Source organism: Syngnathus typhle, linkage group LG2 (genome assembly GCF_033458585.1).
Source record: "Syngnathus typhle isolate RoL2023-S1 ecotype Sweden linkage group LG2, RoL_Styp_1.0, whole genome shotgun sequence".
Classification (NCBI taxonomy): domain Eukaryota; kingdom Metazoa; phylum Chordata; class Actinopteri; order Syngnathiformes; family Syngnathidae; genus Syngnathus; species Syngnathus typhle.
Genome location: NC_083739.1, coordinates 4,123,749 through 4,150,768, shown reverse-complemented (window position 1 = coordinate 4,150,768; position 27,020 = coordinate 4,123,749). Strand labels below are relative to the sequence as shown.

The following is a 27,020-nucleotide window of genomic DNA, read 5'->3' as shown; positions in this document are numbered from 1 at the left end:
GTTGTTACGTGAGCAACTGTGACGTCACTTTGACCCGAGGAGATTTTTACATTGTATTTAAAACACAAGAATTGAACTTTATTTTTACACAAATGACTGTACACTATACAGCCACGCAGGCTAAAGAATAAAAGCACTCATCAAAATATGTTTTTCCAATATTAAAACTATTGCTGGAATGGAAAGAAAATGAAAAGTGCACATATTTAAAATGCATTTTTATTTCTGTTTACAAGAAACAAAAGCAGACCAATATGAGGGGGCATCAAAGGAGTGGGAAACTGTATATAAAGAAACCTCTGGCTTCCTGAAAGAGGGGGGGGGGGGGGGATCTGTACAATTCAAAAGAATATTCTTACAAAACATGCCACTTACAATAAAAATCAATATATTTATTTGTCGTCCCTAAAAGTATATCTGCTGTACAGATGCAACATCTTTTTTAAAAAAAGTAGGTGAGGTTAAGAAAAAAAAACAACTTCAATTTGAGCAAACTTTTTAAATTATAAGATATGAAGAAAATTTAAATTAAGATTTCAGAATAGTTGAAAATGTCTAAAATCCAGTGAGAGGCGTTAGGTCTCATGATGGGCTTCCCTTGAAATAGGAACATTGGAAAGACATGTAGAATCACTGCTTGGGATACTTGATCAATATCTACCACTTGAGCAAACTTCTCCATTATATATAGATAACTAGATAGATAGATTCATAAGAGTGCAATTCATTACCGGGTTAAGTCTGGGGTGGATTTTGGGATTATTCCACACATGAGGCCAAGTAACCATTTCACAACACATTCACTTCTAGAGGGAAGATACAAAGATAAGAAGAAAAAGCTTCCATTCGGGGGAGGGGGAGTCATCCAATTGGAGGCAAAGATGGAACAGGATTTGGTAAGCATAAATACAAAACAAAATTACATAAATACAAACGCTATGCACCACCCGCTGTCTTGTGTCACGTGCATTCCTTTATGTCGTCGCCTCGGCTTCTCCTCTTACCGCGTTGTTTTAGATTTCGACAAACTGGGAGCTTATAGCAAAAAACACCAATAGAAAAACAGGTTGATGCAAAACAAAACACTCTGGTTCATATACATAAAGATATTAGTTTGCCATTTTACATATATTTATACCTATGTACAGCTTTTTGTTAAAATGATATCCAGTGGTTGATTTTTGTCTTTCTTCCATCTCTACAATTTCTTGATTACAAAGAGACTTGCTGGCTACGCAGGCCCCAAATGCATAAACCGTTATATACATTTGTACAAGTTTGCATTTTTCTTTTCATCCTGTGAGGTGTTTGGGTTTTTCTTTTTTTTTTTTTTCCTGGGGAAGGAAGGGGTAACATAGCAGTGAGGGACGTTTTTAGTAAAGCTCCCTTTAAAGACTTTTTTTTTTTTTTTCCTTTCGACTCTCAGGTAGACGAGGAAACAAATGCCCTTTCATCCAATTAGTCTTTCCCTGCCATCGGTTGAGCCTGGAGGACAGGACCGGCGCTAGAAAAGCACACACACACACACACACACACACACACACGTGCACGTGGGAAGTAGAAACGCCGCAGGCTGCACTCAGGCAAAAGGAAGACCCACAACAGTAGAATGTTTTTTTTTCCGTAAAATCCGACGGAGGATGTGATTGATTGAAAGAGGACATTTTAGTAGTCGTGCGTGCGTCCACCCGCCGGCGGCGGACAAGAAGAAGACGAAGGGGATCGAGATGGATGATGCGTTGGCAGGCGGGATGCGATGCTGAGCTTCTGATTGCCTTTTAGTTGTAATGCTTATCAAAAACGCTTCCTCTGTATAAATAAGTCACGAATAATAATCATCATCATCATCAGGTGGGCTCCGTGTCGTAAATGATCATCAGCATAGAGTAGACGGAGCAAACCTGCTGCTTAAGACTCCCTGCTTGTCCAAGAACGGCCCCTCCCGACCCCACTTTCATTCCACAGTAGCAGTCAAGTTTTGTCTTTTTTTTTTTTTTTCTTTTCGTTTTTTTTCTATACAAAGCGGTCACTTCCCCGCTTCGATCAATGAGGTAGACCGGGTCCGACGAACCTTTTCGGACTGCGCACCGGGGGCGCCTCCGGAGTCACTAACAGTTCATATTCAACCAAGATTGTCTCGCTAGCCAACGTCGGCGTCGTCTTTATTGATGATTCTATGAGGGGGCGGGGAAGGGCGGGGCAGGGCGGAGGGGCCTTTTTGTCACGGGCGGCGGTGTGATCGCAAGTGAGATGGGAAGTACTGTAGGTCCAAAGTAGAACTGCATTACGAGTTCATTTGTAGGGTTTTAAAATGGCTTCTTTGTTTTCTCATTGTTGATGCATGGCGCTTGTTGTCATGATTGTTCCCAATATTTTTTCTTAAAGGGCCAAGCAAAAACTGTGATTGGGGGGGGGGGGGGTGGAAATACCCGCCGCCCCATTGCTGTGGTGTCCACCATCAAGAGCGGAGGTGGTGCTGCGATGATTAATGCTCGTCAAACCTTTGGCTACATGCTCTACTGTCACTCGGAGTCGTCCCAAGATGGAGGCCAGCCTTCCTCCGCTTGGGGGAGAGCAGCTTATGCACTGGCAAAGTCAAGTTTAAAAACAAACAAAAATAGGCTTTGGTGCAGAAAGGAGGCCATGCTCCTTCCTTCCTTCCTTCGTCTCAGTTCATCCACTTGCGGCAATTCCAGGCTCCGCAGTGGCACGGGATCTTGTGCTGGTCGTCCTCAAAGTCAAACTGGTAGTCGTAGGTCAGCTGCAATGCACAAACACGTCCGCTCACGCCTCGGTCGCAGTAAGGGCTTCGTCGAGAAGCCGATCGCCGGCGCATTTGCATTTACGTCATGTCGTCACAAAGCGTCGTTAACTCGCTCTTAATAAAATGAGCGTAAAACACGACAAGCGCATCAAGACGACAGGAGGAGAGCAGCGACCGAGAACATAACCTGGAACATGAAGGCCTCCTGAGTGAAAGGACGCGCAGCAAATACCTCCTCTCCTTTGGGGATTCTCCGGCTGGAGATGATGATGATCTTGTCCTCCTTGTCGAAGGTCACAACTTCAGCCACGCAGTTGGGAGCGCAGGAGTGGTTGACATAGCTGCCGTGGGGAAGAAAAGGTGAAAATTAAACAGGGGGGGCGACACAAAACGGAATGACATGATTTTGCAGCAAATTCACAAGATTTGACCCGCTTTGTTCTCTGCAGTGCCACCTGTTGGATCTGTTGGGGAACTACATAGTATGGAGAATTACACGCCATACTGTTTGTACGCGTTGCTGCTCCACTTGAGCAACGTTTATGAGATGAAACTAGTTTGGTCGAAGGCTGAACATCAGAATTTAAATCACACAACTTTCCGCATTAAAATAAAAAGCCCCGTGATTGCAAACGGTCTCCGCTTTTTAAATATTCAGGCGTTTTTGTTACTCCTGAAAAAATGGCAACCGTATTGAATCAACACTTTCTACTGATCCCTCGTTGTGTTTATGTAATACAAGACAATCATACAATAATTGAATTGGCCCTCGGATGCAAAATGTTAAGCAACCTCTCTATTTTTGCTAAGCCAACTCGTGGTCAGGATTGCTTACCGAGCCGGGCCGCCGGTCAGAGTGGCGTCAATCACCTGCTCATTGTTGATGCGGAACATGTAGATGCCACGGTTCTGGGACAAAGGCAGAAGATGAGCCGGAGGGCTTTCGGGTCATTTTGTGGCGGCGCGACCTCGGGCGCACGTACCTGCAACTCGTAAATCTTCTCCCGGCGGTTGGCCACCTCATTGCGGATGACGGTGCCGATGTACTCGATGACCATGGTGTGCTTCTCCAGATCTTTGGCGGCGTACAGACCTAAGCCCTGAATGCGGGAGCGAGCCAGGTACACGTTGTTCTTCCACTCGGTCTTGAGGCGCCGATACTGCGAGGACTTGGAGTGGACGAACTGCTTGCTGTATGGCGTGTTCATCTCGCAGGTGAAGGTGCTCTGGTAGGCCTTGGACACGCTGGTGCTGTTCAAGGTGTGCGGCCTGGGCACAGACGGCAAAGAAAAGCGCTCAGTAGCGCTACAAAAACAAACAAAAAAAAGGTGATGGCCTCTTTGACCAAACAAGGGCCGCAACGAGGCCGAACGTACCTTTTGCACTGTGTGGGCACTTTGGGCTCGGAGCGAGCACAACCGGTGGGATTGATCATCAGAGGGAGCTCCATCAGCGGGTGACGGCCGTATCGGAACTGGTAGTTGTGGCAGTTCTCCACGCCGGGCAACTGCGATACGAGAAAGGCGAGAAAATGGTGTTCAATGTGCTTTGGCCAACGAGACCGTGCCACTGAGATTTGCACCCAGAAGCTCACAACTGTGAGACGGATGCGCTAACCACTCGGCAGCTCCAAATATTTGGATTCTTACCGACTCGGTGATCCGCATGACAGCGTGAATGGTGAGGCCAAACATTTCTTCTCCTTTGACGTGTTCGGTGAACAGCTTCAACATGGAGGATTCGTCTCGCAGTTTGGCAACCTTGTGAACCACCTGTTCCCAGATTCCTACGGAGAAACGGGACGGAACATTTAGTCTCCGCCACGGGGGGGGAGCGAGCACGGAGTGTATTTGGAGTCTTACCCTGCGGCGTCATGTCACGATACTGCAAATCCTCCATGCCGTGTTCCAGAACACGCACCTCGAACAAGGGGCGGCCGTCGTCCTCGCCGATGCGACAACGGTAGCGACAACGCTTGTTGGGCACGCGCGTGCTCCAGTAGATACGCGTGGCCTCGTAGCCCACGGGGAAGATGGCGGTGGGCGAGTGGAAGACGGCCATTTGGGAAGGGAGCAGCTGCCCGACGGCGTGGAAAATCAGGCCGCCGACGCGGAAGAGATGGACGCGGTCCCCTCGCTGCAAGATGCTGGCGATCTGCTTGACTTCGTCACGCTCGATGTAGACCCGGCGTAGGACGGCGAAAGAGCAGAGTTCGTCTTCGCTGGGCCCCTTGAGCTTGTGCTGGGTGCACAGCATGGTTTTGTCTTTGAAGAACATGCAGCGGGCCCGGATGGCGCAGGCAAAGTGGTAGACGTTTGGGCAGCGCAGTCGGTTGCAGCTGTTGGTGGCGCCCGTTTTCTGGCAGCACGCGCACAGCGTGCGCAAGCCGCGGCGCAGCGCCACCTCCACGTTGATCAGCGCGCCTCCTTGCGTCTCGTATACTTCGGTGGACCACAGGGCGCAGTTGAGGTGCACCCACAGGTCCACGTCGATGTTGAGCAAGCGGGCCGGTCCGTCCGTGGCGCCGTCGCCCTGCTCGTGGCAGAAGCAGCACTTGCGCTTATCGCGCGGCAACCGCTCGGGTCGCAGGGTGATGCGGAGGCGCTCCATCAGCTCCAACACCTCGCGGCCGCTCTCCTTCTTGGAACCGCCCTTGCGGATGGAGATGACGATCTGCAGCCGCTTCCAGCGAATGCCCTTCCATTTCTTCACGTGGGGGACTAAGAGCTCCTCGTCGGGAGAGAGAGGCCTGCGTTGCTTCACCACCTTGAGAGAGGACTCCGACGGGCTGGCGGGATCCGCCGTGAGGGGGTCGCCGACCCCTTCCTCCTTCTTGGCGACGAGCGTTAGGGGCTCTTCTGGTGGAGCCGCGGGGCGATCGGTCTCTGGAGCGGCGAGTGTCGACGGCGTCGAGTCGTCGCTTTCCGGCTCCGTTTTGATCTGAACAGCGGGCGGAGAGGCGGGCGAGGGGGATGAGACTTTAACGCCCGGCTTTTTGGAAGGTTCCACCTCATTGGTCGGAAGCGGAGCTGGGGTCGAAGGACGGGGAGGGGATGGCGACGGAGGCGGGGATTCCTCCACCGGTATGATGGGAAGGTGGCGCACATCCAAGTCGTTTACGTTGGTGGTATAACAGTGCTGGACTGTTTTGTCGTCGTTGGCCGGGAATTCCTGAAAGCAAATGCCATCAGACGAAAAGTCAAACTTGCGCTAGCTGATCCGAGTGAGCTTCGACCGACCTGTTTGATCAGTGCCAGAATGTCCACTTGTTTCTTCAACGTGCAGCCAGGCAGAGACACGTCAAATTGCCGTAACCACTCGTCCTGACCGGATGAGGCGTTGTCCTTAAGACACAAGGCACCTGGAAGACACGTTGGAAGGAATCAGCTGAGCTCAATTGTCAACTATGCTGGATTTCCAAGAAGAGCCTACCTGACTGTCCGGGCCCTTTTCCAGGATCATCCACTCCAGGGTTCTGAGAAGGGAAGGTCACCTCGTATGACCCCGGCATTCTTATCTTGAGCAGCCGGGCCGTGGCCGCCATCACGTCGTTCAGTTTCTGAGAAAACTTTTCAGTCAGCGATGCGAGCGGGGACAAGATGGTCGGAACCCGGTCGTACCTTGGCTGCCATGGAGGACAACGTGAAGGTGACGGCCACCTCGTTACTTTTGGCCTTATCCCAGCGATTGGAGATGGAAACCGCTCGGCCGTCGGCCGCTTCAAATGGTTTGCTCTCCGAGAAGGCTAACGTGCGAGAACAAGGCGTTGTCGTGTTGCTGAAAGCTTCTCCGTTATACTCAAAGACAAATCTTTTTTTTACCTGGGATGGCCGTGCGAGGAATGAGGGGAATGACGGGGGAGATGGCCCTCTCCGTCTCCTCTTCCTTTGGCTCACGCAGGCGAGGGAAGCGCGGGGTTTCTTCTCCGAGGTTACTCTCCGGGGAGGACGCCGGAATGATGCTGTCTGGGGCGTCCTCATCGTCGCTTTCCATCCTGTCCGAGAAAAAAAAATGATCGTTTCGCTTCAGAGCATAGGAACATCCGAGACGGCAGATAAGAAGCCAGCCTGCTGTACCTGATGTCCTCGTTCTGGTTATGCGGCGGAGTGGGAAGCGCCGCGAGGATGTCCACACTCTTTGTCTCCTCGCTCACCGCTTCTGCACGCACAAACAAGTTGAGAACATTTAACAAGTGACATTTCGGGCAACTACTCAATGCAAACGTCCGGGTTTTTACCAATGTGTTTGTTTTTCAAATCTGCATTTTTCGGACCCTGAGAAAGTTCCTCTCCGGGAGTCACTCCGTTCAGCAGCTTGTGCTGCACAGAAGGCGGAGGTGTCGGCGGCAGCGAGGAAGGAGGCGTCGGCGGGTTGCTGAGGTTGCTCTGTGAGGGAAGACCATCCGACCTTGTTCAACGGCCCGAGCAAAAGGACCACAAGATTTGACCTCGGCTTTACCTTGGTGACTAACTGAGAATAGTAGTCGGGGATGTTGTCCAGCATGGCGTTTCCAAAAGACCCTTTGAGTTGGGCTTTGCCATTGGCCGGGCTGCTCCCGAAAGGAGCGAACAGATCCAGGCTGGCTGTGATGGAAGGTTCCATCAGGGGAAGCAGAGAGAGACCCTGGCAAAGTAAAAGCCCAATTAGCAGCCGGTACGGAAGCAATCACTTGAGAAATGTGCGTGTACCTGTTTGAGTTGCTTTAAGAGTGCTTCGGCACTTTTGCCAACTTCTTCCTTCTTATTCTTCTTGCGTGCGTTGAAGCCCCGGTCTCCAGGTGCTTTATTCGTGCGCTTTGGCTTTTGGGCCGGAGTCCTTTTGCTAATAGACTGCAAATCCTGAGTGTCAAGAAAAGAACTATATAGTATATACTCCTCCACAGAAGAACTCAGTGAAGAAGAAGAAAGATTAGGAAAACTGACCTCCATATTTCGTGGAGTCCCTTGAAGTTTCTGTTCCAGCATTGCCAGTTTGCTGTTGATGTGGCCATTGATCTCATTGTGGATGCCATCAGAGGGCCTCTGGGCAGCAAGCTGAAGATTCTTTGTTCTCAGGAGCTTCTGGAGCAATTGTTGTCCCGTTTCAGATCTGCTGTCATCCGCATTCATGAACGCAGCGTTGCTCCCTGAAGAAACCAAGTCGCCCGTGGCTTCTCGCTTGATGGCACCAGACGCGGCTTCTCCTGCCCCGTCACAGTGCACCTCCCTTGGTTCCTGTTTAATGTTTTGCAGGGTCAACTTGCACAGGTCCCCTTGCGTGGAGCCACGCAGCGGGTGAGGATCTGCGACATGCGGCGACTGTTGTCGAGCGTACGATTCCGCCTGCGGACCGTTTGGAATCGGCGCTTCGCCGAGCGACGACATCTGCGATTCCACTTTCAGCCCTGCGCACTCAAATGGAGTCTTGGCTCCCGGTGACCTGAGTGGAGACGCCTTGACTTGACCGTACGGACTTCCCCTTCCGGCCCGGCCGTCGCCTAACGACGGCGAAGAGACGTGGGCCGGGTGCGGGGAGGTGGGGTGGGTGGGGCTCATGCCGAAAGAACCTCTCGGGGAACACGCGTGAGAAGGGGATCCCTGCGTACGGATCCCCGCTGCTGTCGTTAGTGGCTGCTGCTGGTGCTGGTTCGGGGTGGGCGGGCGCATCCCGATAATTTGGCCCAGCGGGCTTCTGAGATCGCCGGGTAGCGACTGACGTGGCGATGTGGGCCTGATCATGCGGCTGTGGTCCACAGGAGAGCGCGGCACCAGTAGCTGCCCCCTCATAACCGGATGTTGTATCGCCTGCCCCATTTGCGGTGCCATGGGCTGAAAGTGAGGCGGGGCGCTCTGTTGCTGAGCGCACATCGCTCCCGGCTTCCCCATGGCGCCAAACGGAACGTGTTGCCCTTCCATTCTTGGCATTTGTTTTGCAGCGTGCGGCGCCTGTCCGGGTAAGGCGTGATGTCGCAGCTGACTTTGGGGTCCCTGACCCATGGGCATTCGCAGCATCCCAGGTCCCTGTCTCTGGGCAAGCATGGCTTGGATGTGTTGCAGTTGTTGATTGGGGGGAAGATTGCGCAAGTGTGGATTTTGGGCAATGATAGCCTGCACCTGGAGGTTGATGGGGGTGCGTGCGGCTGCAGCTGGAAGCCCGGGCCTCTGCTGCACCATCCCGCCTGGCTGCTGAGCTCTCATCATGGCCATCATGGCCTGCTGTTTTTGCTGCTGTGCCATGAGGCTTTGCTGTTGAGGATGATTCATGAGGACAGACTGTTGCTGGATGTTGGGATCGGGGGATTGCTGCGTGACGTTCGGAACTGGTTGTAGCCGTTGCTGCTGCAGCTGCTGCTGCTGCTGGAGGGCTAAGAACTCCGCAGATGTCCCTTCTTGTTTAACCACCATCAAAGTGGGCTTGTCAGAACTCCCCGAATCTTGCCTCTGTAGAGCAGCGGCAGGCAGTTGATGTTGCTGAGCCACACCCACCTGTTGATTTACCATTAAACTGCTTTGTTGATCAGGAAGTGACGGCTGCATGGAATACGCCTGGTCTTGCTGCTGCTGCTGCTGCTGCTGAGGTACTTGTGGCCCAAACTCAGCTTGCGGATCATTCGCAGAGCCTCCCTGGCTGACGTGATTGGGGGTGGACGACCCACTATGCTGCGATGGGGTTTGGTTATCCCCGCTGAGATGGTCTCCCTCTTTCGTCTCCACCATTTGACTATCCGAAGCTCCTAAGGGCTGAGGCGTGCTCGTACCCGTTGAAGGGGATGACCCCATTTGTGGCGTGGAGGGTTGGGAGAGCCTTCCTTGCTCGTGGCCGGATTGGCTCATCAATGGCGTCGGTTGCCTTTGCTGCTGAACTTGAGCAAATGTTTTGGCGACATTCTGCTGCTGCTGCTGAGAAGAAAACACACGTTGTGCCAGAATGTTTTGCTGTTGTTGCTGTTGAGTCAGCTGAGCCTGTTGAGCCGGGGGACCCCCGAGAATAGCATGACCCGGCGATACATTCATTCCCTGCTGACCCATCATCGGAGCCCTCTGTTGTTGCGTCACTGGCAGGGTCCCAGGCAGCAGGGGCTGGGATGCCACCATGGCTGGAGCCTGGTTATTGGGCTGGCCAGCGTTAAAGTTCTGTGGCGGTGGAGCCCCAGGTTGACCTGCACCCATTACTTGTGGAACCTGAGCTATGTTCTGCTGAGTCACCTGACCGGCTAACATCTCCTGTTGCTGCGATCCGAGTGGATTCCCCATCAAGGCCGGCTGCGTCGGGGTCATCAAGGCCGACTGTTGATTTCGGTGTTGCTGCTGGCCCATCATGGCTTGCTGTTGCTGCTGGAGCTTTGCCATGTGCATCCTATGCTGAAGCTGTCTTTCTTGGAGAAGCCTGGCGTCAGCACCTTGCATTCCAGCTGGCCCCGGTGGAAAGAATCCCGCCGGGGCGCCGGGGGGACACGCGGGCCGAGCACCGTTGGCTCCGAGAGCAACCGGAAGCTGAGGTTGGGCTCTTCCCATGAAAGGCTGACCTTGCGGCATCCGGACGGGCATTCCACCTTGGGGAACCATACCGTGGTGCTGGCTTATGACTGGACTTCCCTGTTGGCCCATCACCATCTGGCCAGGTAACTTGGGAAACATGTGAGGTGGGGTTGCCTGTGCAGAATGTCCAGGAGCTAGAAGACCTGGACCTTGTTGTTGTTGCTGCTGCTGCTGCTGTTGCTTGCTTCTATACTCAGCAATGAGATTGGTGTGCTCCTTCTGCTGCTTCCGTACCTGGAGCAAAAGAAATACTTGTTGTTGGTGTTTTTAATGATTAAAAAAAAAAAAAAAAAAGCAGAAGCCAAAAGGGATTTGGCTCTGTTGAGAATCATAATAAATGAATAAAGAATAAATACGTTTTGAGATGTACTTACCTGGTCAAGCTGTTTCTGAATTTTGCTCTGCTCTTCAGTGACCAACTTGAGTTTCTCAGCGTCGGACTCGGCAAATTCTCTGCCGGCTTTCTTTGCGGTGCGTTGCTTAGCGCAAAGCGCCTTACGGGATTTCCGATGGACCCCGATTTGCTCTTCCAAAAACTTCAACTGCATCTGGAGTAACTGCTGAGTGTGGACAAGCCATTCCTCATACTGGTGCTGTTCGGAATTATCTGAAACCGGAAAAATGACCTTAGACCTTTGCACTTCAGGTACATTACAAATAGCATAAACAGTAACGCGGAACCGGCAGTGTAGCACATACTGATGATTCCTTGAACAAACGGAGGAGGGTTTGTTCTCGACTGGGTGGGATCGCTGCTTTCTCCCTCCTGAAGGCAACAAGAATGCATTCAATGGGGTCATGCCGTCGTCAAATGACAAACAAGAGTCACAGCTTACCTTCGGAGGCACGGATGGCATTTGACCTGGCTCTGTGCCGGAAGCAGATGACAGTCTTTGAGCAAGTAGAGAAACCTGTTGCCTGAAAAGAAAGCAAAACATGCAACTCAACACAATAAACAGTTGTCAGTCTAGCACAAAGCTTTTTGGGGAAATTGGGCTTACTTCAGCCGTATTGTATGAAGACTAATAAACAGACGTATTATTTACAGATTAAAACAAAACTCCTTTGAAATACCTGTTGATGCCCGGGGGCACAACCATGGGGTCCTGTGCCAACACTCTCTTGATACCCTTAAGGGCCACCATCTTTGCCTTGGCGATGGGATCCATGATGTCATCGTCGGCAAATTTGTCTAAATCTGCAAAGCGCGGCCAAAGCGATATCGGTTTGATACAGTACGTCGAAAAATCGGTTATCGCAGAATCATTGCCGATAAAGGGGGGTTACCTTTGTCTGGGAAGAAATTGTTGGCCAGGGGCGACTGCTTCATCACAGCTTGCTGGGGTGGATGATTGAGCCCTGCGTGCATTCCTGGCTGCCCCATTTTCACCATCGCTTGCTGCTGACTCATGGCCATGTGAGGCGACGCCGCCGCCATTGCGCTTCCCAAAAGCCGTTGTTGATGCGGCGCCATGAGCGGAGCACGCGGCGCCATGCCGGGCGGGGCCATTGCGGATTGCGGTGGCGGACGGTGGTGTTGCGGCACCATTAACGGTACTGGCGCTTGTGAGTTTGACTGCTGGCAGGGAAAATGAGGCGCCATGCCTCCCTGGTGAAGGGAGCTAAGCTGTTGCTGCTGCTGCTGTTGTTGCTGCTGCTTCTGCTGCTCCTTCTTCTCATGTTCCAGGAGGTCTTGTATCAGGAGAGGCAACTCGCCATCCAACGAGCTTTCTACCTTGGCCAAGTCGACGGCAGCAGAGTGTTGTCCTCCGACGTCGGGCAAGTCCAGCGCGTCGTCTCCGATGTCGGCATGCGCAGCCACCGCGGGAAAAGGCAAGGGTCCGTCCTGAGCTTGTAGAGCGTATGGAAGCCCCCCTAAACGAACAGAACTGAGAGAAGCTGACGGGTGCTCCTGCTGCGCTGGCAAGGCCGAAGTTGCGTTCCCACCCAGCAGTAAAGAGATTTCATCTTTAACGGCATTCTGTCCTGACAGGAGCTGAGGGGTGAGACGTTCGACTTTGACTTTGAGGTTGGCAGCTGTGTTAGGAGAAGGCGGCCTTTGGGTGGATGACCTGCCCGGCGAGGCCGGTGTCGTCGAGAGGGACCTCTGGCCAGACTCTAACTTGACTTGTCCCGCTACGGCGGACCCAGAGGCCGATGAAGGGGTTTCGCTTTCCGCTTCGACTAAACGCAGCTGGTCCGAGAAACCATCCTTGGGGTCTCCTTGGTCTAGTTCGGGGTCAGTGTAAGCCAGCAGGTCGAACTCGTCACTATTAAGCAAGTCATCGAGATGTGGATCATTCGTTTCCAGGTTGTCCAGGTTTCCCAATTCGTCATCTCCTTTGTCTGGGTCCAAGTCAAGAGCTAAATCCTCTTCATCCTCCACACCGGCCTCGCCCGGGGCAACCCCGAGGCCCTCGAGATCAGGCTCCGGTAGTGCCTCATTGTGTTCTTGGTTTTGCTCTGCGACGAGGCTCGGTTGTGAGAGCTGCCGATGTCCGGCGCCGGGAGTGCTGGGACTCGAAAGTACCGCCTGGGGCTGCTGCGCTCCCGGTACTGCAGACTGCTGAGGTAATAATTTCAATTGGGAGTCGATACCTCCCTGAGATGGAACAGCACCGGCCAGTGCTCCGGGATGCTGCTGCTGAACGTAAGGCGCTGGCATGTCTTGGGGGACAAACAGACGCTGTCTGGGCTGAGGTCCACGAGGCATAAACTGAGGTCGGAGCGGCGGCCTCTGCGAGTTGTGTCTTAATTCGATAAACTGCGGCGGGGGTCCTTGGCCCATTGGTTGCATATTGTCTCCTCCATGCCCCGGTATGATGGGGTGAGGGTGACCCATAGCTTCCATCGCCTGGATGTTGACAGGAGAAGTGAGATTGTGTCTTATGGCCATCGCGTCCACACCCGGGTGGGGGAACCTCCTTGGTCCTGCAGCATGCCATTGAGGAGGGAACGGTGGACGAGGAAACATGCCGTGAGGCTTGTTGGGCCCACATGGCCTGAAGGACAGAGATGTAAAAAGTTGAGTGATATTTCTGACCGATTTTGCTAAACTGACAGTTTAAGGGCATACCTGAGTGCACTCGGATCCATGATGGCGGGATTTCCCGTGGATGGTGGGCAAATGAGCTTGTCACCCAAGCCGCTGGCATTCACGGGCATCTTTCCCAGAGCAGCGGCCTGAGCAGCCGCCGTGTTTACAGCCACGCGATCCTAATTCATGAAGACAGCAAATGTTCAACTTTGCCACCCCGCCCACTAATGTGTTCAGCTGCTGATTCATTCAAATAGTAAATTGTTTTTTTGTTCTTATTTTGCACGAATGGCATTAGAGTTACCAGACAAGTCTTAAAAAAAAAAAAAAAAAAAAAAAAAAAAAAAGCTGTGTTAATTATAATGTTTCTTTTTGGTGACCCCTGCTTGAGACTTCCCAGCATGACAGCATTGAGATAGCGACGCTTTCACTGCACCTGCGGATAAGGCGGCGGTGCTCTGTGGAGCTTATCTTGTTGAAAAGCAGCCGTCTCAGCTCCTGGCCATCCCGGAGACGCGTTGCCTGCGGCAGCTGCGGCTGCCTCCTTTTCTTGTCGCATGGTGTTGCGTTGCATTTGTTGTCTGATGAGAAATTCCCTCAATCTCTGACGCTAAATGCAAAAACACATCCATTAACAACGACAAATGGGAGGAGGACAAGAACCTTTTTTTGTTTTGTTTTGTTTTTAGTCCAATACTTGAATACCTGTCGGTGCTTCTCCAGCTCTGAAGGGCTCAGGCCCACCAGTGCAGGGTCTTGCACGTCGGACATTTCTTGAGTGGATGGCTGATGAGGTGCATCTTGAGGGCGGACAGCCGCCACTTCTTGAGATCCGGAAAGAGGTATCGGTCGAGAAGCGTAGATGTCTGCGATTGCCGTCGGCTGCGTTTGCTGCGGCTGACCCGGTGCCTGCTGTTGGGATATCTGAGTCGTCCCTGCGCTAGGACCAAACGGAGGCGGGGGCGCTGAGGGTTTGCCAGATAGGGAATCCCCGATGGGACTACCGCTGGAATGTAATTGAGGGGACTGATTTGGATTAGGTGAGCTTTTGAAACTTGCAGTTCCGTCGGGTGCAGCAGACGTGGGGCGGGGGGGCGGTTTGTGGACGCTGACGAACGGGTCTCGAGACTGTGGCCTGGAAGGTGGCTGCGACGAGTGATCCGGGGACTGGAAACGTGGGGTTGCGGGAGACTGTGCGGAATAGGCATCGTTGGAGAGGCCTCCGGGCGTGTGGGGAGACTGACAGCTGCCCTGGGATTGCGGGCTGGAGGGAACCCTGGAGCACAGTTCCTGTTGCGTTACAGGGTGTCTCTGGGCTCCGAGACAACCGGCGTCACCCGACTGCAACTTGGGAGCGAGTGAAGACTGATTGGGGTGGTCGGAGAACGGGTGAGAGGGCGACTGCCTGTAGCCTTCAGAGGGGTGGCTCGGGGAGGCTCCAGAAGGAAGCGTCGTGCCGTCCCCTTGGTGCATCCGTGGTGTCAAGGGCGCCTTAAACAATCCATCCCCGGACTCCAGCATCCCAGCGGGGGACCCAGCGGCGAGGTCAGGTCTTCCGACGGGAGCGGTGCGAGGAGAAGGTGCGCTCATCTCCCCCTGATACTGGCTGGCGGGCGAGGAGGCGAGCGACGGTACCGGGGATGAAACGTATTCCGTCTGCAGAGTTCTTTGAGGGTCTCCGTAGTGCGTGTTATGCGGCGGCGAGAAAATGGGGGACTCGATGCCCATGCCGGCACTTCTTGAATGAGGACTCGCTAGAGCTGTGAGGGACTCTTGTGAGCCTTGCTGAGATTGCGACAAATGAACCTGTTGATGCTGTAATTGCGGTCTGAAATAGGGGTCAACCTGCTGAGCCCGTCTGGTGGCTCCTGAAGTCCCTGCTTGCATGTCAAAGGGGCCAAGACTAGCTGGCCGTCCCTGAGGAGGAGGACCCTGTGGGCCGGAAGCGGAATAACCTGAGGAGGACGCCTGTACGGGACTTGCCCCGGCATAGGATAAAGGAGTCGGCGGGTGGGAGTGACAACGTGGCGACTGAGGCGGGAGCTTGGCAAAAGGATCCGTACGGATTTCGGCCGATCCCGGCGTCTTGGTGAAACCATCTGAGAAAAAGACAGAGGAGGATCCCGAATCCGGGGGGAACGGAAAGGGGCTTTCCGCCGAGCTGGGCTGAGACGACATGGACGTCGATCCGGAAGGCGGGGGGATCTGCAGATGTAAACTGGGTCTTTCCCCTTTAATACGCACTGGCTCCGCCTTCACGGGTCGACACATCTGACTCTCTGCCTGCTACAAGGTCCGAAAAGTCGAAACGAGAGAGAAAAGGTCGAGATTACAATGCTTCCGACTATTATTTGCCGCCGCTACGAGAAGCTTGAACTCACCTTCTGTGCCTTGTTGATCCTCTGAGCTGCTCGGTTGTCTTTGGCCTTTTGCTGTTGAAACAAAAGCATGCGACATCAAATTCATTGCAGCCCAGAAAGAAATACATTTTGGCAAAATGTAATCAAATAGAACTTTTTTGTTGTTGTTGTTGTTAAGAAAAACGTACCAGAAAAGGAACCTTGTCAGCTGCTGACACTTTTCTCCAGATCTTCATGATTTGCTTACAGCGACTCGCCCAGTCTGGGGAGAAAATACGAGACGTATGTCTAACACCTTCGAGCTGAAACAACGTTCATCAAATAATGATTGTTGCCCACACGCACCCGGGTAGTCCTGTTTGAGAGTGGGAAAGTTGCTGTTTGCATAAAGCACGGGAGAAATGGTGGAGAGTTCTCCCAGCTCCTCGTCTTTCTCCCATCGCTGGAGACTGCGCTGGTTGTAGGACAGCCCGTCGCCTTCCGCTTCGGTGGGGGTCGGCGGCGAGGAAGGAGTCGCCGGGGTAGACGGGGTAGCCCAAGGACTTTCCTCACCGCCGTTTGGGCTGAACATCCCTCCTTTTTCCCTGAACACAATTCAACAGGTTGAAGATCTCCACGATTCAGAAATAACTCATGCACTGTGCGTGACTAAATAAGAAAAGTAGCTCTCCCTACCGCATATCAAAGAAGGGTGACTGAGAAAGGGCGGGGAACGCGTCCATGACTCCAGCTGAGGGCAGAGAACCTACAAAAGATGTCAATTTCAAGTCCCAGCTTCAAATGATCACAATTCCGATGCAAGCGCAGGAGTCCCGCTCTACACACCTGAGAGGAGAGCTTTCTGTGGTAGGGCGCCACAATTGAGTTCTCCCTTATTGCCCTCTGAGATGGGCTTCATACCCTCCAAGGTGGAGCCTTCGGACACTCCTAGCACCTTCCGGAAAAACTGCTCCGAATCCTGATTCTCTACTCCTTGTGGAAGACCTAACGTGAAGACAGGGTTTAACGCCTCTGAAATATCTGCCGGGCTCGGCGACAACCATTACCTTCACGTTTGTCCGCATCAAAGCCACGAGGGTCGGTTGACCCGAGGTCCTTGGGTGTTGAGGATGGCGCAGAGACTCCTGAAAAAGGACGGACGGGTCTTGACAATGCAGTTCCCGAGTAAGCTGCGCGTGGAAGTGTTTCGCTTCCTAACCTGCACCTTCTCCCTGAGCCAGCGGGGCTTCACGCCCCTCTTGCTTGAGATGACGCACCATCCCATCCTTGGCCTCGGCTAGCGAGACGCAGAAAAAGGTCACACGGGAATGCTTACTCGTTTGTCGTTAAACTACGCGCTCAAGTTGATTCCTTACTTTCCGGGGAAGTCGTTTTGCAAGCGGATGGTGGCGGTAATGGAGGTTGAAGAATGCATGCAGCTGGCCTCTGGCCGGGGCTCGTCAATACGGCCTTCTTACTCAAGTCGATAAGCGTTTTTCCAAAGAAAGCTTCCTGCAGATAAAAAAAAATAAAAACATTGCACACGTGGATTTCACGCAAGGACGAAAACCGAGACAGACTAACGAACCTGGAGATAAGATGGAAACATGTCTTCGAGTTTGCTTTTCTTTCGTCCTCGACGTTTCTTCGCCTGTTCCTCCCCCTCTAATGGTTTAGGGTCCATGATGTTATCCGTGTCAGGGTGGGGTCCTACTTCAGCGACAATTAAGACATTTAAAAAAAATAATAAAAATCATGATTGCATATGAGCACACTGACATGAAAATTCATTTTTTGTAACTGACCCTCTTCGATGGTTCTCTCTATTGGGTGCCCGTCTAACGTAGTCTCTCCAGCTAGCTGGGCAAAAAACTCTTTCTTCAAGCGTGTGTGACACTTCCTTTGTCGCACCATGAAGCCTCCGATTCCTAACGGCACAAATTCACGTCAAACGTACTCGAAAGAATGTGTTTAATCTAGCTTAAAAAAAAAAAAAAAAAGTGAGCCTACCGGGCCTGTAGGGTTTCCGTTTTCTTTTTTTGCCATCTTCTGTATCGTCTACGCCGCCTTTGAGAACATCGCATTCAGCCAAGCCGTCTGCGCCTCCATCAACGCCACCTTCTCTGTCAGGGCTTCCGGGATTTTCCATCTTCGTGTCACAATCCATAGACTCCCCACAGACTGGATAGATCAAATAAATCAATGAACAAAAAAAAAAAAATGCATTTCTAACGCAAATACGGCTGGTCGGACGCTAATCGATAAGGCGGAAAAAAACGTTCCAACCTTTTCCCTCTTCCCCTTCGCCTTCCTCCCTCACGTCCATCCCATCAGGGCCTCCGCCTTCACAACACAAAGTGCCGAGGCGAGAGCGACGCTGCCGTCTCTTCAGCAGGGGAGACATGGAGATGGTCCGCAGCAGGGACATCCCCGATTCGGTCAGCCAAACACCCTCTAAGCGGTAGAACTGCGGCTCTGTAAAGTTCACCAGGTGAGAATCAATCGAGCGCAACATAAAAATAAAAAAGAATGGCCGCGCATTTCACTAACCTGGCTCTTTGATCCTTATCGAAGCCATGATGGCCGACTCGACTATGGTGGGGAGAAATAAATAAACACAGAAAATCAGGTCCACGTTTTCATCCAGCAACAATGCCAGAACGTTTTGTCATTTGTGTGTGCTTCAGACTCACCCGCAGGTTTGGGAACGTACGGGCTGCATGACGTACACGCAAAGCCCTCATCGGACGCTTGTTCCACTTCGTCCTCGGTATATAAACTCTCGCAGACCGCATGCACCCATCTTTAAAGAGCCAAGTGACATTTGGAATAAAGTCATTTATGGAGGAAAACACATCCGAAAGACGTCGTCATTATTTCATTTGGCGTTTTTGGTTCTCGTGAGCGCCACCCACCGGTCGCAGTGTTGACACTGCAGTAGCAGCTCCTCCTCCATAAAGTTCTCTCTGCAAACCGGACAGGTGACGAGGCTGGCGCAGGGTCCACAGTGGGTGTAGTTATTCTGCCACTCGCAGTGGAAACCCGGCGAGTTGGAACCGCATTGCATACAGCACACGCACCTTGGAAAATCACAATTAATCCATGCAATAGTCCAAAAGAAAAAGTGCACCAATGAGAATGAGTCATGATTTGTCTTTGACAAAAGGGGTTAGTAAATCGCCTCTGAATAGCTAATGCAACGTCTGTTTTATATAAGATGCAAATTTCCAGGAATTCATTTCCATTTGACCTCATTCAAAGTTACAATGATGAACAAAGCTTTCAAAGATTTTTTTCCTTTCTTTCTCTTTACCATTTGCATTTCCAGCCTCCCTTGGGTACTGTGTGCAGGGGCGGGTCCAAGCAGTAGGTATGATAGCTGACGTCACAGTCGTCGCACAGCAGCAGACGGGAAGGGTCCGAAGCCTTTCCGCATACTTCGCACACGATGCATTCCAAACAGCGCCAGCCCTTGCGCAGCATCGTCTTTGTGATCTACAAAAGATAGTGTTTGCTTTACCTCCACTTTGAAAGCAATGGAAAAACAAATTGAAGGAGTTGGATGTACTTTGCTGTTCACACAGTAAGGATGGTAACACTGAGCACACTGCGCACAGGCCAATAACTGCCCCTCCGCACCCTTTCCAAAGCTGCCGCACACCACACACATATCCTGAAACACAGCGGAAAGAAAAAAGAGAGATGCATTTTCGACTGTGACGCAAAAATTTGAATTAATGCATTTATAATGAAGGCGCGATACCTGGAGCAGGACGAATCTGTCAGTGTTTGAAAAAAGAACCACTGTGTTCTGCATGGTGTCGTCTTCCTCGTCATCTTCCTCTTTACTTATTCCAGAGTCGGTGGTCATGCTTAGCTGAGGACAAGTTAAAAAAAAAAAAAAAACGTTAAAGTGATGTTTTTGACATGATTTGGGACGCAGAACTCGTCTCACCAAGAAGGCGTCGATGCAAGAGGCCATGGCTTTGAGGCGAGACCTGCCACCCCGCCCTCGCCCTCCGCCGCCTCCTCGCGGTCTGCGCTTCCCGGGGAAACTATTGCTTCGACCCTGAGAAGACCACACGGTGATTCTCCGACGGTGTAAAACCAACACGAGGTACGCGAGAAAATCCACTGACCTGTTTGACCCTTGAGCGGCCAGGGGAGCCCCGGCGCTTCACCTTCTCGGCGTGAATTCCCAGGGGTTCAAAGGGAAGAGAGTCATCCGTTTCGGAGCGGCCGAGCTCCATAGAAAGGTGAGCGTCCGCTTCCCCGGGAGAGCCCAGGAAACCACTGCTGCTCTCATTGGACATGTCATCCAGCAGCAATTCCGGCTTCACCTCATCCTCGTCGCGCCCGTCTCTTCTCATTGGCTCGTCGTCGTCTTCATCATCCTCCTCTTCCTCGTCTTCAGAGTGAGGTAGTAGCCTCTCCTCCGCGTTGCCGGTCGAGCGTCCGTCTTGAGTGTCCGACGACGCCCGGCGCGTCCGGCACGGACTCGTGTCCCGCTCGTCAGCTTTGTCGAGAGATGCCGGAGGAGGTGACGAGTCGGGCGACGTCTTACTGAATGATTGCACGCTTTGGAATCCACCGCAAGCAGTCTTTATTAATAGAGGCTTATCCGCAGAAAGAAGAGTCTCCTCCTTGTCCACCTCCATATTTTCAGCGCCCTCCAGTGTTTCTTCTTCTTCTACTTGGGGATTTGGAGAGCATCTCGCGGCAGCGGAGCTCTGGGGGGCAGCTCGGATCACACGGCCGACCGCTTCTTCCGCTGGCCTTTCATCAGTAGGTAGACAAGGGGCGCCTTGTTTGCTCGAGCACTCTTCAGCTAGGATTAAGGAATGCATGTTATTACTTGAATCACTTACAAATCTTTCATTAGCCACGGCCGGCTTTTTGTCCACGCACAAGTATGTAGGTCAACAGTTGGCCCTTCCTACCTGGAGACCACTCTGAAATGCACTCGGCTTTTTCTATCTTCAGCTCCTCCTCTGAGAATTTGTCGCCTACATCCGTTGGCCCAAGAGCATTAGCCTCTGCATCTACATAGCAGGAAAAAACTGGTCAAGGTCTGTTTATTTTATTTTATAAAGACTACGGACTTTACACAGAAGAAACTTTTTTTTCCTCTCTACACGTGTATTGCTGCAAATCGTCTCGGTCTGAATTGTGCCGCTGTTGTGCGGCTGCAAAATACCGCGGTGCCCGATTGTCAAAACCAAAAGGATCCATCCGTCTTTAATGGATCATATCCTCACTAAGTGGACGGATGGGTGTGCTGGTGCCTCGCCCAGCTGAAAAAGCTGGCTAAACCCTGCAACTAGACACAGAATTTGTTTTTTCTGTGGAGCAATTTTTATATTTTCAACAAGACTGCAAATCTCAGCAGCGACAAGAATGGTTTTATATCATCGGCTAGCTTAACTGCTGTGCTAGGGTTTTATAAAAAAAAATAAAAATCAAGTCTCGTGTGAAAGTCAGACTTTGGAACTACGTCGTGACAGCACTAATTGTGATGGGCAGGGGACTGACCTAGGTCCATGGGTGTCACTTCCTCGGCGGTGGCGGCGCCCGCCACGCCCACATCCGGCGTGCCCGGCGGCTTTCCTCGTATTGCGTCTGCCTGCTCCTCCGCCGTCACGTGAGCCTCCGTCTGGACGGTCATCTCCACCAACTGTAGCTGCCCCTCGGCATCTTCCGTGACCTCTGCGCTGTGAGTTTCAGCTGCGTGGGTGTCGGTGAGACGCTGATGTCGATCCTCCTTGCAAAGCAGGCAAATGCTCTTGACGTCCGGCAGCGCGCACTCTCTGTGCACCCACCTGAGAGAAGAAAAGAGATTTTGACTGAAAGAAGCCACAGAGGAGCAGTGTGCGTGTGATCGCTGAACAAACCTGTGGCACAGGGCACAGCACTGAAGAGCCACGGATGGGCGCGCAGCTTTGCCGCATACGCCGCAGACGGCGCCGCGCTGGCGCCGGCAGGCCTCGCACACGGCGTAGTTGTCAAACCACTGCGCCGAGCCCGGCAACACCAGTCCACGAACGCCACACTCCATACATACGCGGCACCTCTGAAAGGGTTGACAAAGCGGAGAGAAAAACTTGATCGACGTCGCCCGAAAAACTTAACTGCAAATGCTTGAAACTCTTTTTTTTTTTCTTAAAAAAGGGTCCGCCTTTAACAGACGACAAAGATGACTTACTCTGCATTTCCACGGATCCGTGGGGAGAGAATCCATGGCGGGCTGCAGGCAGAAGGTGTGGTAGCCCTTATCGCAGGCATCACATACTAACATTTTGGAGTCTTCACCTGGTTGTCTGGAGAATCAGAGCGAGGCAAATGAGTGGCGTGACAACCCGAGAAGACACGGCATGTGAAGCGAATATTGGGGTATCGCATTGACAGGCTGGAACTCACCGGCAGGTCTGGCACACTTTACACTCCGGGCATTGCCACCCCGCCCGCTGTATGGGGGTGGCCCCGATCTCTAAACAGGCCGCGTGATAATGTAGCCCGCAGCCCGTACAGAACAACAAGTCTGCGAGCGCCCCTGCTAGGTCACACACGGCGCACCAAGACTCTTCCCCTGCTGTGAAAGTCAAAATGGAATGAACATCACGCCAACGCCGGCGGCTCCAACTGGTGCGCAAACCACAACTGAAGCCTCAATTTTAAATTGACGGCATTAAGAAAGATGCTTCTTACCCAAGTCTTGGGCTTGGTCTATGTGCTGCGGACAGAGAAGGGCCAGCTGCTTCATGGATTGGAAGGAACCACTAGCCGCTGCACAGGGGAAGTGGTAAAAGGTTGAACAGCCCTCGGCATGGCATCGAATGGTTGCGCCCAGCCTTTTGCAGTATTCACAAAGCTGAAAGAAAAACCGTCGTCCACAGGTGTGACATGAAAACTTTTGTTCTCATCTTTTGACACGGAATCCATTTTGGGGACTTACCCGCTGCGTCCCTGAGATAACAGCCTTGTCGACGTTCACCAAGCTGCCGCCGTCGTCGTCCGTTCGTTGAACTCCTTCTGACCACACCGCACACCAGTGATGAACCCAACAAGCCCCTGCGTTCCAAACAGCATCGTTAGGTCATCGTCCACAGACATCATCTGGGAATTTGAGGGAGCAACTGTTGTCTGGAAATTAACCTGAGTCATCAAATAGTGACGCCAGAGAGGGGGTGTCCGAAAATCCAATGGAAGACAATTCGTCATTTCCGGGCGGTGGCGGCCGAGAAGCAGACGGTCGGAGGGTCGGCGCTTCGGAAGTCGACTCAAAGTGTCGGAGTTCCCGTTGTCCGTGAAGGCTGCGCTCCACGCAATTGCAAAGAGCACAAGCCCTCACGCTCTCCCTACGCAAAACACGAGCAAAGACTCCGTGTTCAATATTGTCAACGGGAAGCGGCACCGGCGAGCAAAGCGAAGGAGGAACGTACTCGGGTGGACTTGAAGATGCGGCGGTCGGAGCCGACACATCCTCAGCAGCGGGGAGAGCTTGGGGGTCTCCTTCAGAGGGGACGACTTGTCGAGCGGGAGCGTTGTCATCAGCTGAAAAATACATTCAAACACTGACCGTCATGATAACACATTTTTTAAGGCCCGGACAACACATTACCAAAAAACGAGCACAATAGGGGGATATGATCATTATTTATTTTATTGCCACTGAATTGAGGTGAACCCTTTTTGAGGACAATTAACTTTTAATTCTCAAGAACATCGCATAGCGCCTATTCGTGGGCAATAGGAAACAAAACAAAAATAAATGGCTGAATGCCGATGACATACGTGTAAATGACAATTTATTCTCTCTTGTCCATTTGATTCATTGTACAATAATATATATGATTGTGTACTAATTATCGTGACAGTCGAAGGCATCACTTCACAGTGCAAAATATTGCAGATGTGATTCTAAGAAATTCTGACTGAAGGAATTCTGAAGAAATTACCTGCTGGCTCAGAGTCGCTTTCGTCGCAGTTTGACTTCTGCTCGTCCATCCCCCAAACTGACTTTGACCTCCTTGACAGAGATCTGCGGTGTCGCAATACAGATGTCTTAAAATAATGCAATACCACTACTATTAAGTAGAATAACAACCTCCTGAAATCATATTACTATGACATGCGCAACATGTCCATCTCCGTAACAAAAGGGACAGCTAGATAATGAGACAATACATAAAATGGATGACTTCCCATCCATACAGCAAGAACATGCAGATTCTCCCTTATTTAAATGCAAATGTTTATTAAAATCCATGTTAAATCAACACAAGTATTAATTACTCCGTACCGACCACCTTATACATGAATGCATCCAGTTTTGTCCTAAAGTAATGTGGCTTGGCGTGAGTCATTGACCAACATGGGCACTAATGCAATCGAAAATTGAGCAAATGAGCGCGAGTGATGCAGGAAGTTGATACACAGGAATTAACACAAAGTGCTTATTCACCCAGCAATGCATATTGCAAACCGGTTAGCTGCCAACATAAACTGAACATGATATGTCGTAACAACTAATTGGGGCGTTTCAGATATGCCTCCACCTTCCCAAAAAAAGATTGCCTATATTGAAGATACACAAAGAAAAGACAACTTCCGCGTTACGAGCTTCCTGTTGCAGCGCTCTCGTTGTCGTGCGGAAACAGAGTCGCTCACACTAAGGTTCCGCTTGGAGCTTCACGCCATCGACTTGGAACAGTACAGTAAATCAAACGACGGCCTCGCCATTGTTTCTGCAACACGACAAATAACACGGAACCGTAGCGTGGGTCGTGTTTAGCCAGCGACCTTGCGTTCTACGAACCGTCAATGTCGATGGAAAGCGACTTTTTGCACGCAGCCCCGTGTCAGCCGAATAATAACATGGCAGTGTCCCCAATGTGTGCTCGCATGATGATAGTCTTCCAATGGCAGGGGGGAAAAAACAACAAATGAACGTGCGCGGCGCCAGCAGTGTGATATAGTGTGTGCTGCAACTATGCTAAGTTACAGAACAAATAGTTTCCAAGTAAATGTGCTGCCATTTACACACACACCGCATTTTGGAGAGAGAAAAACTCGTCTGGTGGACGGACGAATGTCTTTCACGTGTTTGTCATGCATCGGAGATATAAACATTATTAAATCCGAGAAGAATATCACGTGTATACACAACACTGCACATGTCAGCAGCATATTTTAAAAACAAAACACCACCTTGGGCTTAACTTTAATGAACGCCATTTGGTTGGTCCAAAAATCAAAAGGTGAACAATAGAGTAAATTTGGCGGAAGAGCGGAGAGAGGCGACATCGAATAAAATGTGACAAGTCGAAACACTCCGCGATAACGACAGAACATGGTGGGGAATTGAAAAGCTAGTTAATTCGTAAGCTTTGGATTCGAAAATGCATTCGGTAGTGTCTCGCGAAAGTGGTGAGTGATGGCAAAACAGCAACCTGGGTTGACACTGAAAGTAATAACAAAATAACTTTCGTGGTGATCGTATTGTGCTGGTAATCGCATAGAACATCGTAAACAATATCTCCCAGAGAAAACATAACACGGCTGGATGCTAACAGCCGTATGAATCATTACTCAATGTAAACACCGATTTGAGGGCTTCGTACGGGTCCAGCAAATAGCCTAGTCCACATCCCTAGCGACGGACTGAAACGGAAAATCGAACAACTAGCGATGGTGACGTAGCAGCTAAGTGTCCCGAAGAGTCAAAACTGCGAGAACTACGCTTAGTCGCATGCATAACCGCATTCACTTCTGGAATTGACACCTGCTAACTTCAACTAAAACACTCCGAACGCCGTCACCAAGGAACATAAACCAAGCCGAAGTTAGCGCCCAGGTAACACGGCTACTTCCCCAGCAAGTAGACCGCGTCATCTGCTACAAGCTAACAGCTAAATGCTACCGAGAGCGGAGCCAACATTACCCGGTCTAAGGTCAGGGTTAGTGTGTCTCGATTTACGCTTGCCACGGCAAGTTGGGGAAAGTCCCGATTGACGCCACTGACCTTACAAAAACAAAAGCGTCTCCTCGTACATCAGCAAAATCCAAAGAGCCCCACGGCAGCTTCCCGTAATGCTTCTGGTCGCTTCATTTTATGTAGCGGACTAACGCTGCGGCTAGCCGGCTGGAGCGAGTGAGAGGGAGAGAGAAGGTGGGGGAAGTGCACACGGGCGGAAGGCTGCCGTCGAGCTCGCTCACTCACTCGGTCCTTAGTACACTTTACTCAAGTGCGCCGAGAAGGCTACCTGAGCGAGCTCACCGCCGCGTCGGCTTACTGCAAGACACAGACAGCAATCGCGAGGCACCGTTACGTCTCTTAGTACCACGACAAGTCCCCATAAGTGTTTTGTTTTTCTGCGAACACTCGACCGAGCTTGTGGATGTAGCTTCAATGCTAACAGCTAGCCACTTGTGTTGTGGAATCCTTCTGGCGAGGTCGCACTTTTGCACTGCCAAAACACGCATTTGACGTCGTGTTTTACTTGGCAACATATTGTTACTTATCTCTTAACTTTGAAACCAACCCTTTTCTTTTAGCTACATTCCAGTTCACACTGGACCAAACTGCGCCAAAAGAACATTTACCAGCGCTCTAAAAATCACCCAATTATGCGACACGCAGTGTGTCAACGTTCGGGCATATAAAATAAAAAACGTTCTGCATTGTTTATCTTTTCCTGCACATGAGTTGTGCTAGTTGGCAGGCACAGCGTGGAAACATGGAGGATATTAACACTCGATCGTACTGGAGGTCAATTCACTTTCCAAAGCATGGGAGCCATTTTCATTAGGTTGTTATAACTGCAGGCGGTTTCGTGCGACCGACGCACTGTTGTCGTGGATGACCCGACCCGGTGGCGCTGATTTTGATTTGATTTGGTTAAGCGTTGAAGCAGATTATTTTGATCCTGATTTATTTGCCACGATTCTGCTGCGTTTGGCTGGAATCATAAACAACATATGAAACGGTAGTATGTTGCTTAACAGTCAAATGAACGCCCTCCAACTTCGATACTAGTTTGTATTGACGACCTTAATCATAATACTGATAATTAATATTGTCACTGCACTGTTGCTTGTATGTGGAGATCTTTGTATGACTCCAAATTCTCAACACTTCTTACCAGAATTGAAATCCACACAACATATTAAGGAAGACCCTCGAGGTTCAATATCAAAGAATTGTACTTTAACAAAAGTGTAAAAATGGTCTATTTCGTCCTGCCTATTCAAGAGGAATAATACAAGCAGGTTTTCATTTTGAAAATAGGTTGTTACTAGGCCTTTGCATAGGATTAGTTACCTCCCCATTCAGATTTAGCAAGATTGGATTAGATTTTTTTTAG

At 51.2% G+C, this 27,020-nt stretch overlaps 1 protein-coding gene across 6 annotated transcripts; it reads right to left on the bottom strand.

The window, feature by feature from the left end:
• Nucleotides 1-1,255: 1,255 nt before the first annotated feature.
• On the bottom strand, nt 1,256-25,843 carry kmt2d (lysine (K)-specific methyltransferase 2D). 6 transcript variants are annotated; one of them, XR_009713742.1, is made up of 55 exons: nt 25,679-25,843; nt 23,613-23,695; nt 23,097-23,208; nt 22,810-23,012; nt 22,610-22,725; nt 22,363-22,525; nt 22,075-22,246; nt 21,860-21,974; nt 21,549-21,727; nt 21,190-21,476; nt 20,598-20,699; nt 19,797-20,485; nt 19,613-19,726; nt 19,421-19,534; nt 19,226-19,330; nt 18,971-19,152; nt 18,573-18,737; nt 18,351-18,460; nt 18,208-18,249; nt 17,944-18,132; nt 17,668-17,838; nt 17,463-17,585; nt 17,246-17,370; nt 17,034-17,169; nt 16,877-16,954; nt 16,725-16,802; nt 16,504-16,662; nt 16,354-16,423; nt 16,024-16,262; nt 15,867-15,940; nt 15,700-15,750; nt 14,024-15,604; nt 13,755-13,928; nt 13,358-13,497; nt 11,569-13,283; nt 11,356-11,479; nt 11,118-11,199; nt 10,981-11,047; nt 10,656-10,888; nt 7,687-10,515; nt 7,453-7,602; nt 7,223-7,387; nt 7,002-7,149; nt 6,841-6,922; nt 6,586-6,758; nt 6,385-6,509; nt 6,197-6,323; nt 6,004-6,125; nt 4,627-5,935; nt 4,414-4,550; nt 4,141-4,271; nt 3,748-4,069; nt 3,635-3,673; nt 2,997-3,105; nt 1,256-2,761 (listed from the first exon to the last, which is right to left on the bottom strand). XR_009713742.1 is itself a non-coding variant. In XM_061272626.1 (55 exons), exons 2-55 carry the CDS (start codon nt 23,659-23,661, stop codon nt 2,669-2,671), a joined length of 14,724 nt encoding a protein of 4,907 aa, XP_061128610.1. In that variant the 5' UTR covers nt 23,662-23,695; nt 25,679-25,841; the 3' UTR covers nt 1,256-2,668. The 6 variants fall into 6 exon arrangements, 5 of the variants coding, with proteins under 5 accessions (XP_061128610.1, XP_061128613.1, XP_061128611.1 ...); XM_061272626.1 differs by having other exon boundaries at nt 3,600-3,673; nt 25,679-25,841; XM_061272629.1 differs by having other exon boundaries at nt 3,600-3,673; nt 3,748-4,033; nt 25,679-25,841.
• Between the last annotated feature and the right edge of the window lie 1,177 nt (nt 25,844-27,020).

Coding starts and splice junctions, on each gene's coding strand:
- kmt2d (XM_061272626.1), bottom strand. CDS start 23,661: ATGGACGAGCAGAAGTCAAACTGCGACGAAAGCGACTCTGAGCCAGCA. Junction 19,727..19,796: donor GCCGCTCAAGGGTCAAACAG/GTCAGTGGATTT, acceptor TGGTCTTCTCAG/GGTCGAAGCAATAGTTTCCC. Junction 17,170..17,245: donor TGTTTCCATCTTATCTCCAG/GTTCGTTAGTCT, acceptor TTTTATCTGCAG/GAAGCTTTCTTTGGAAAAAC.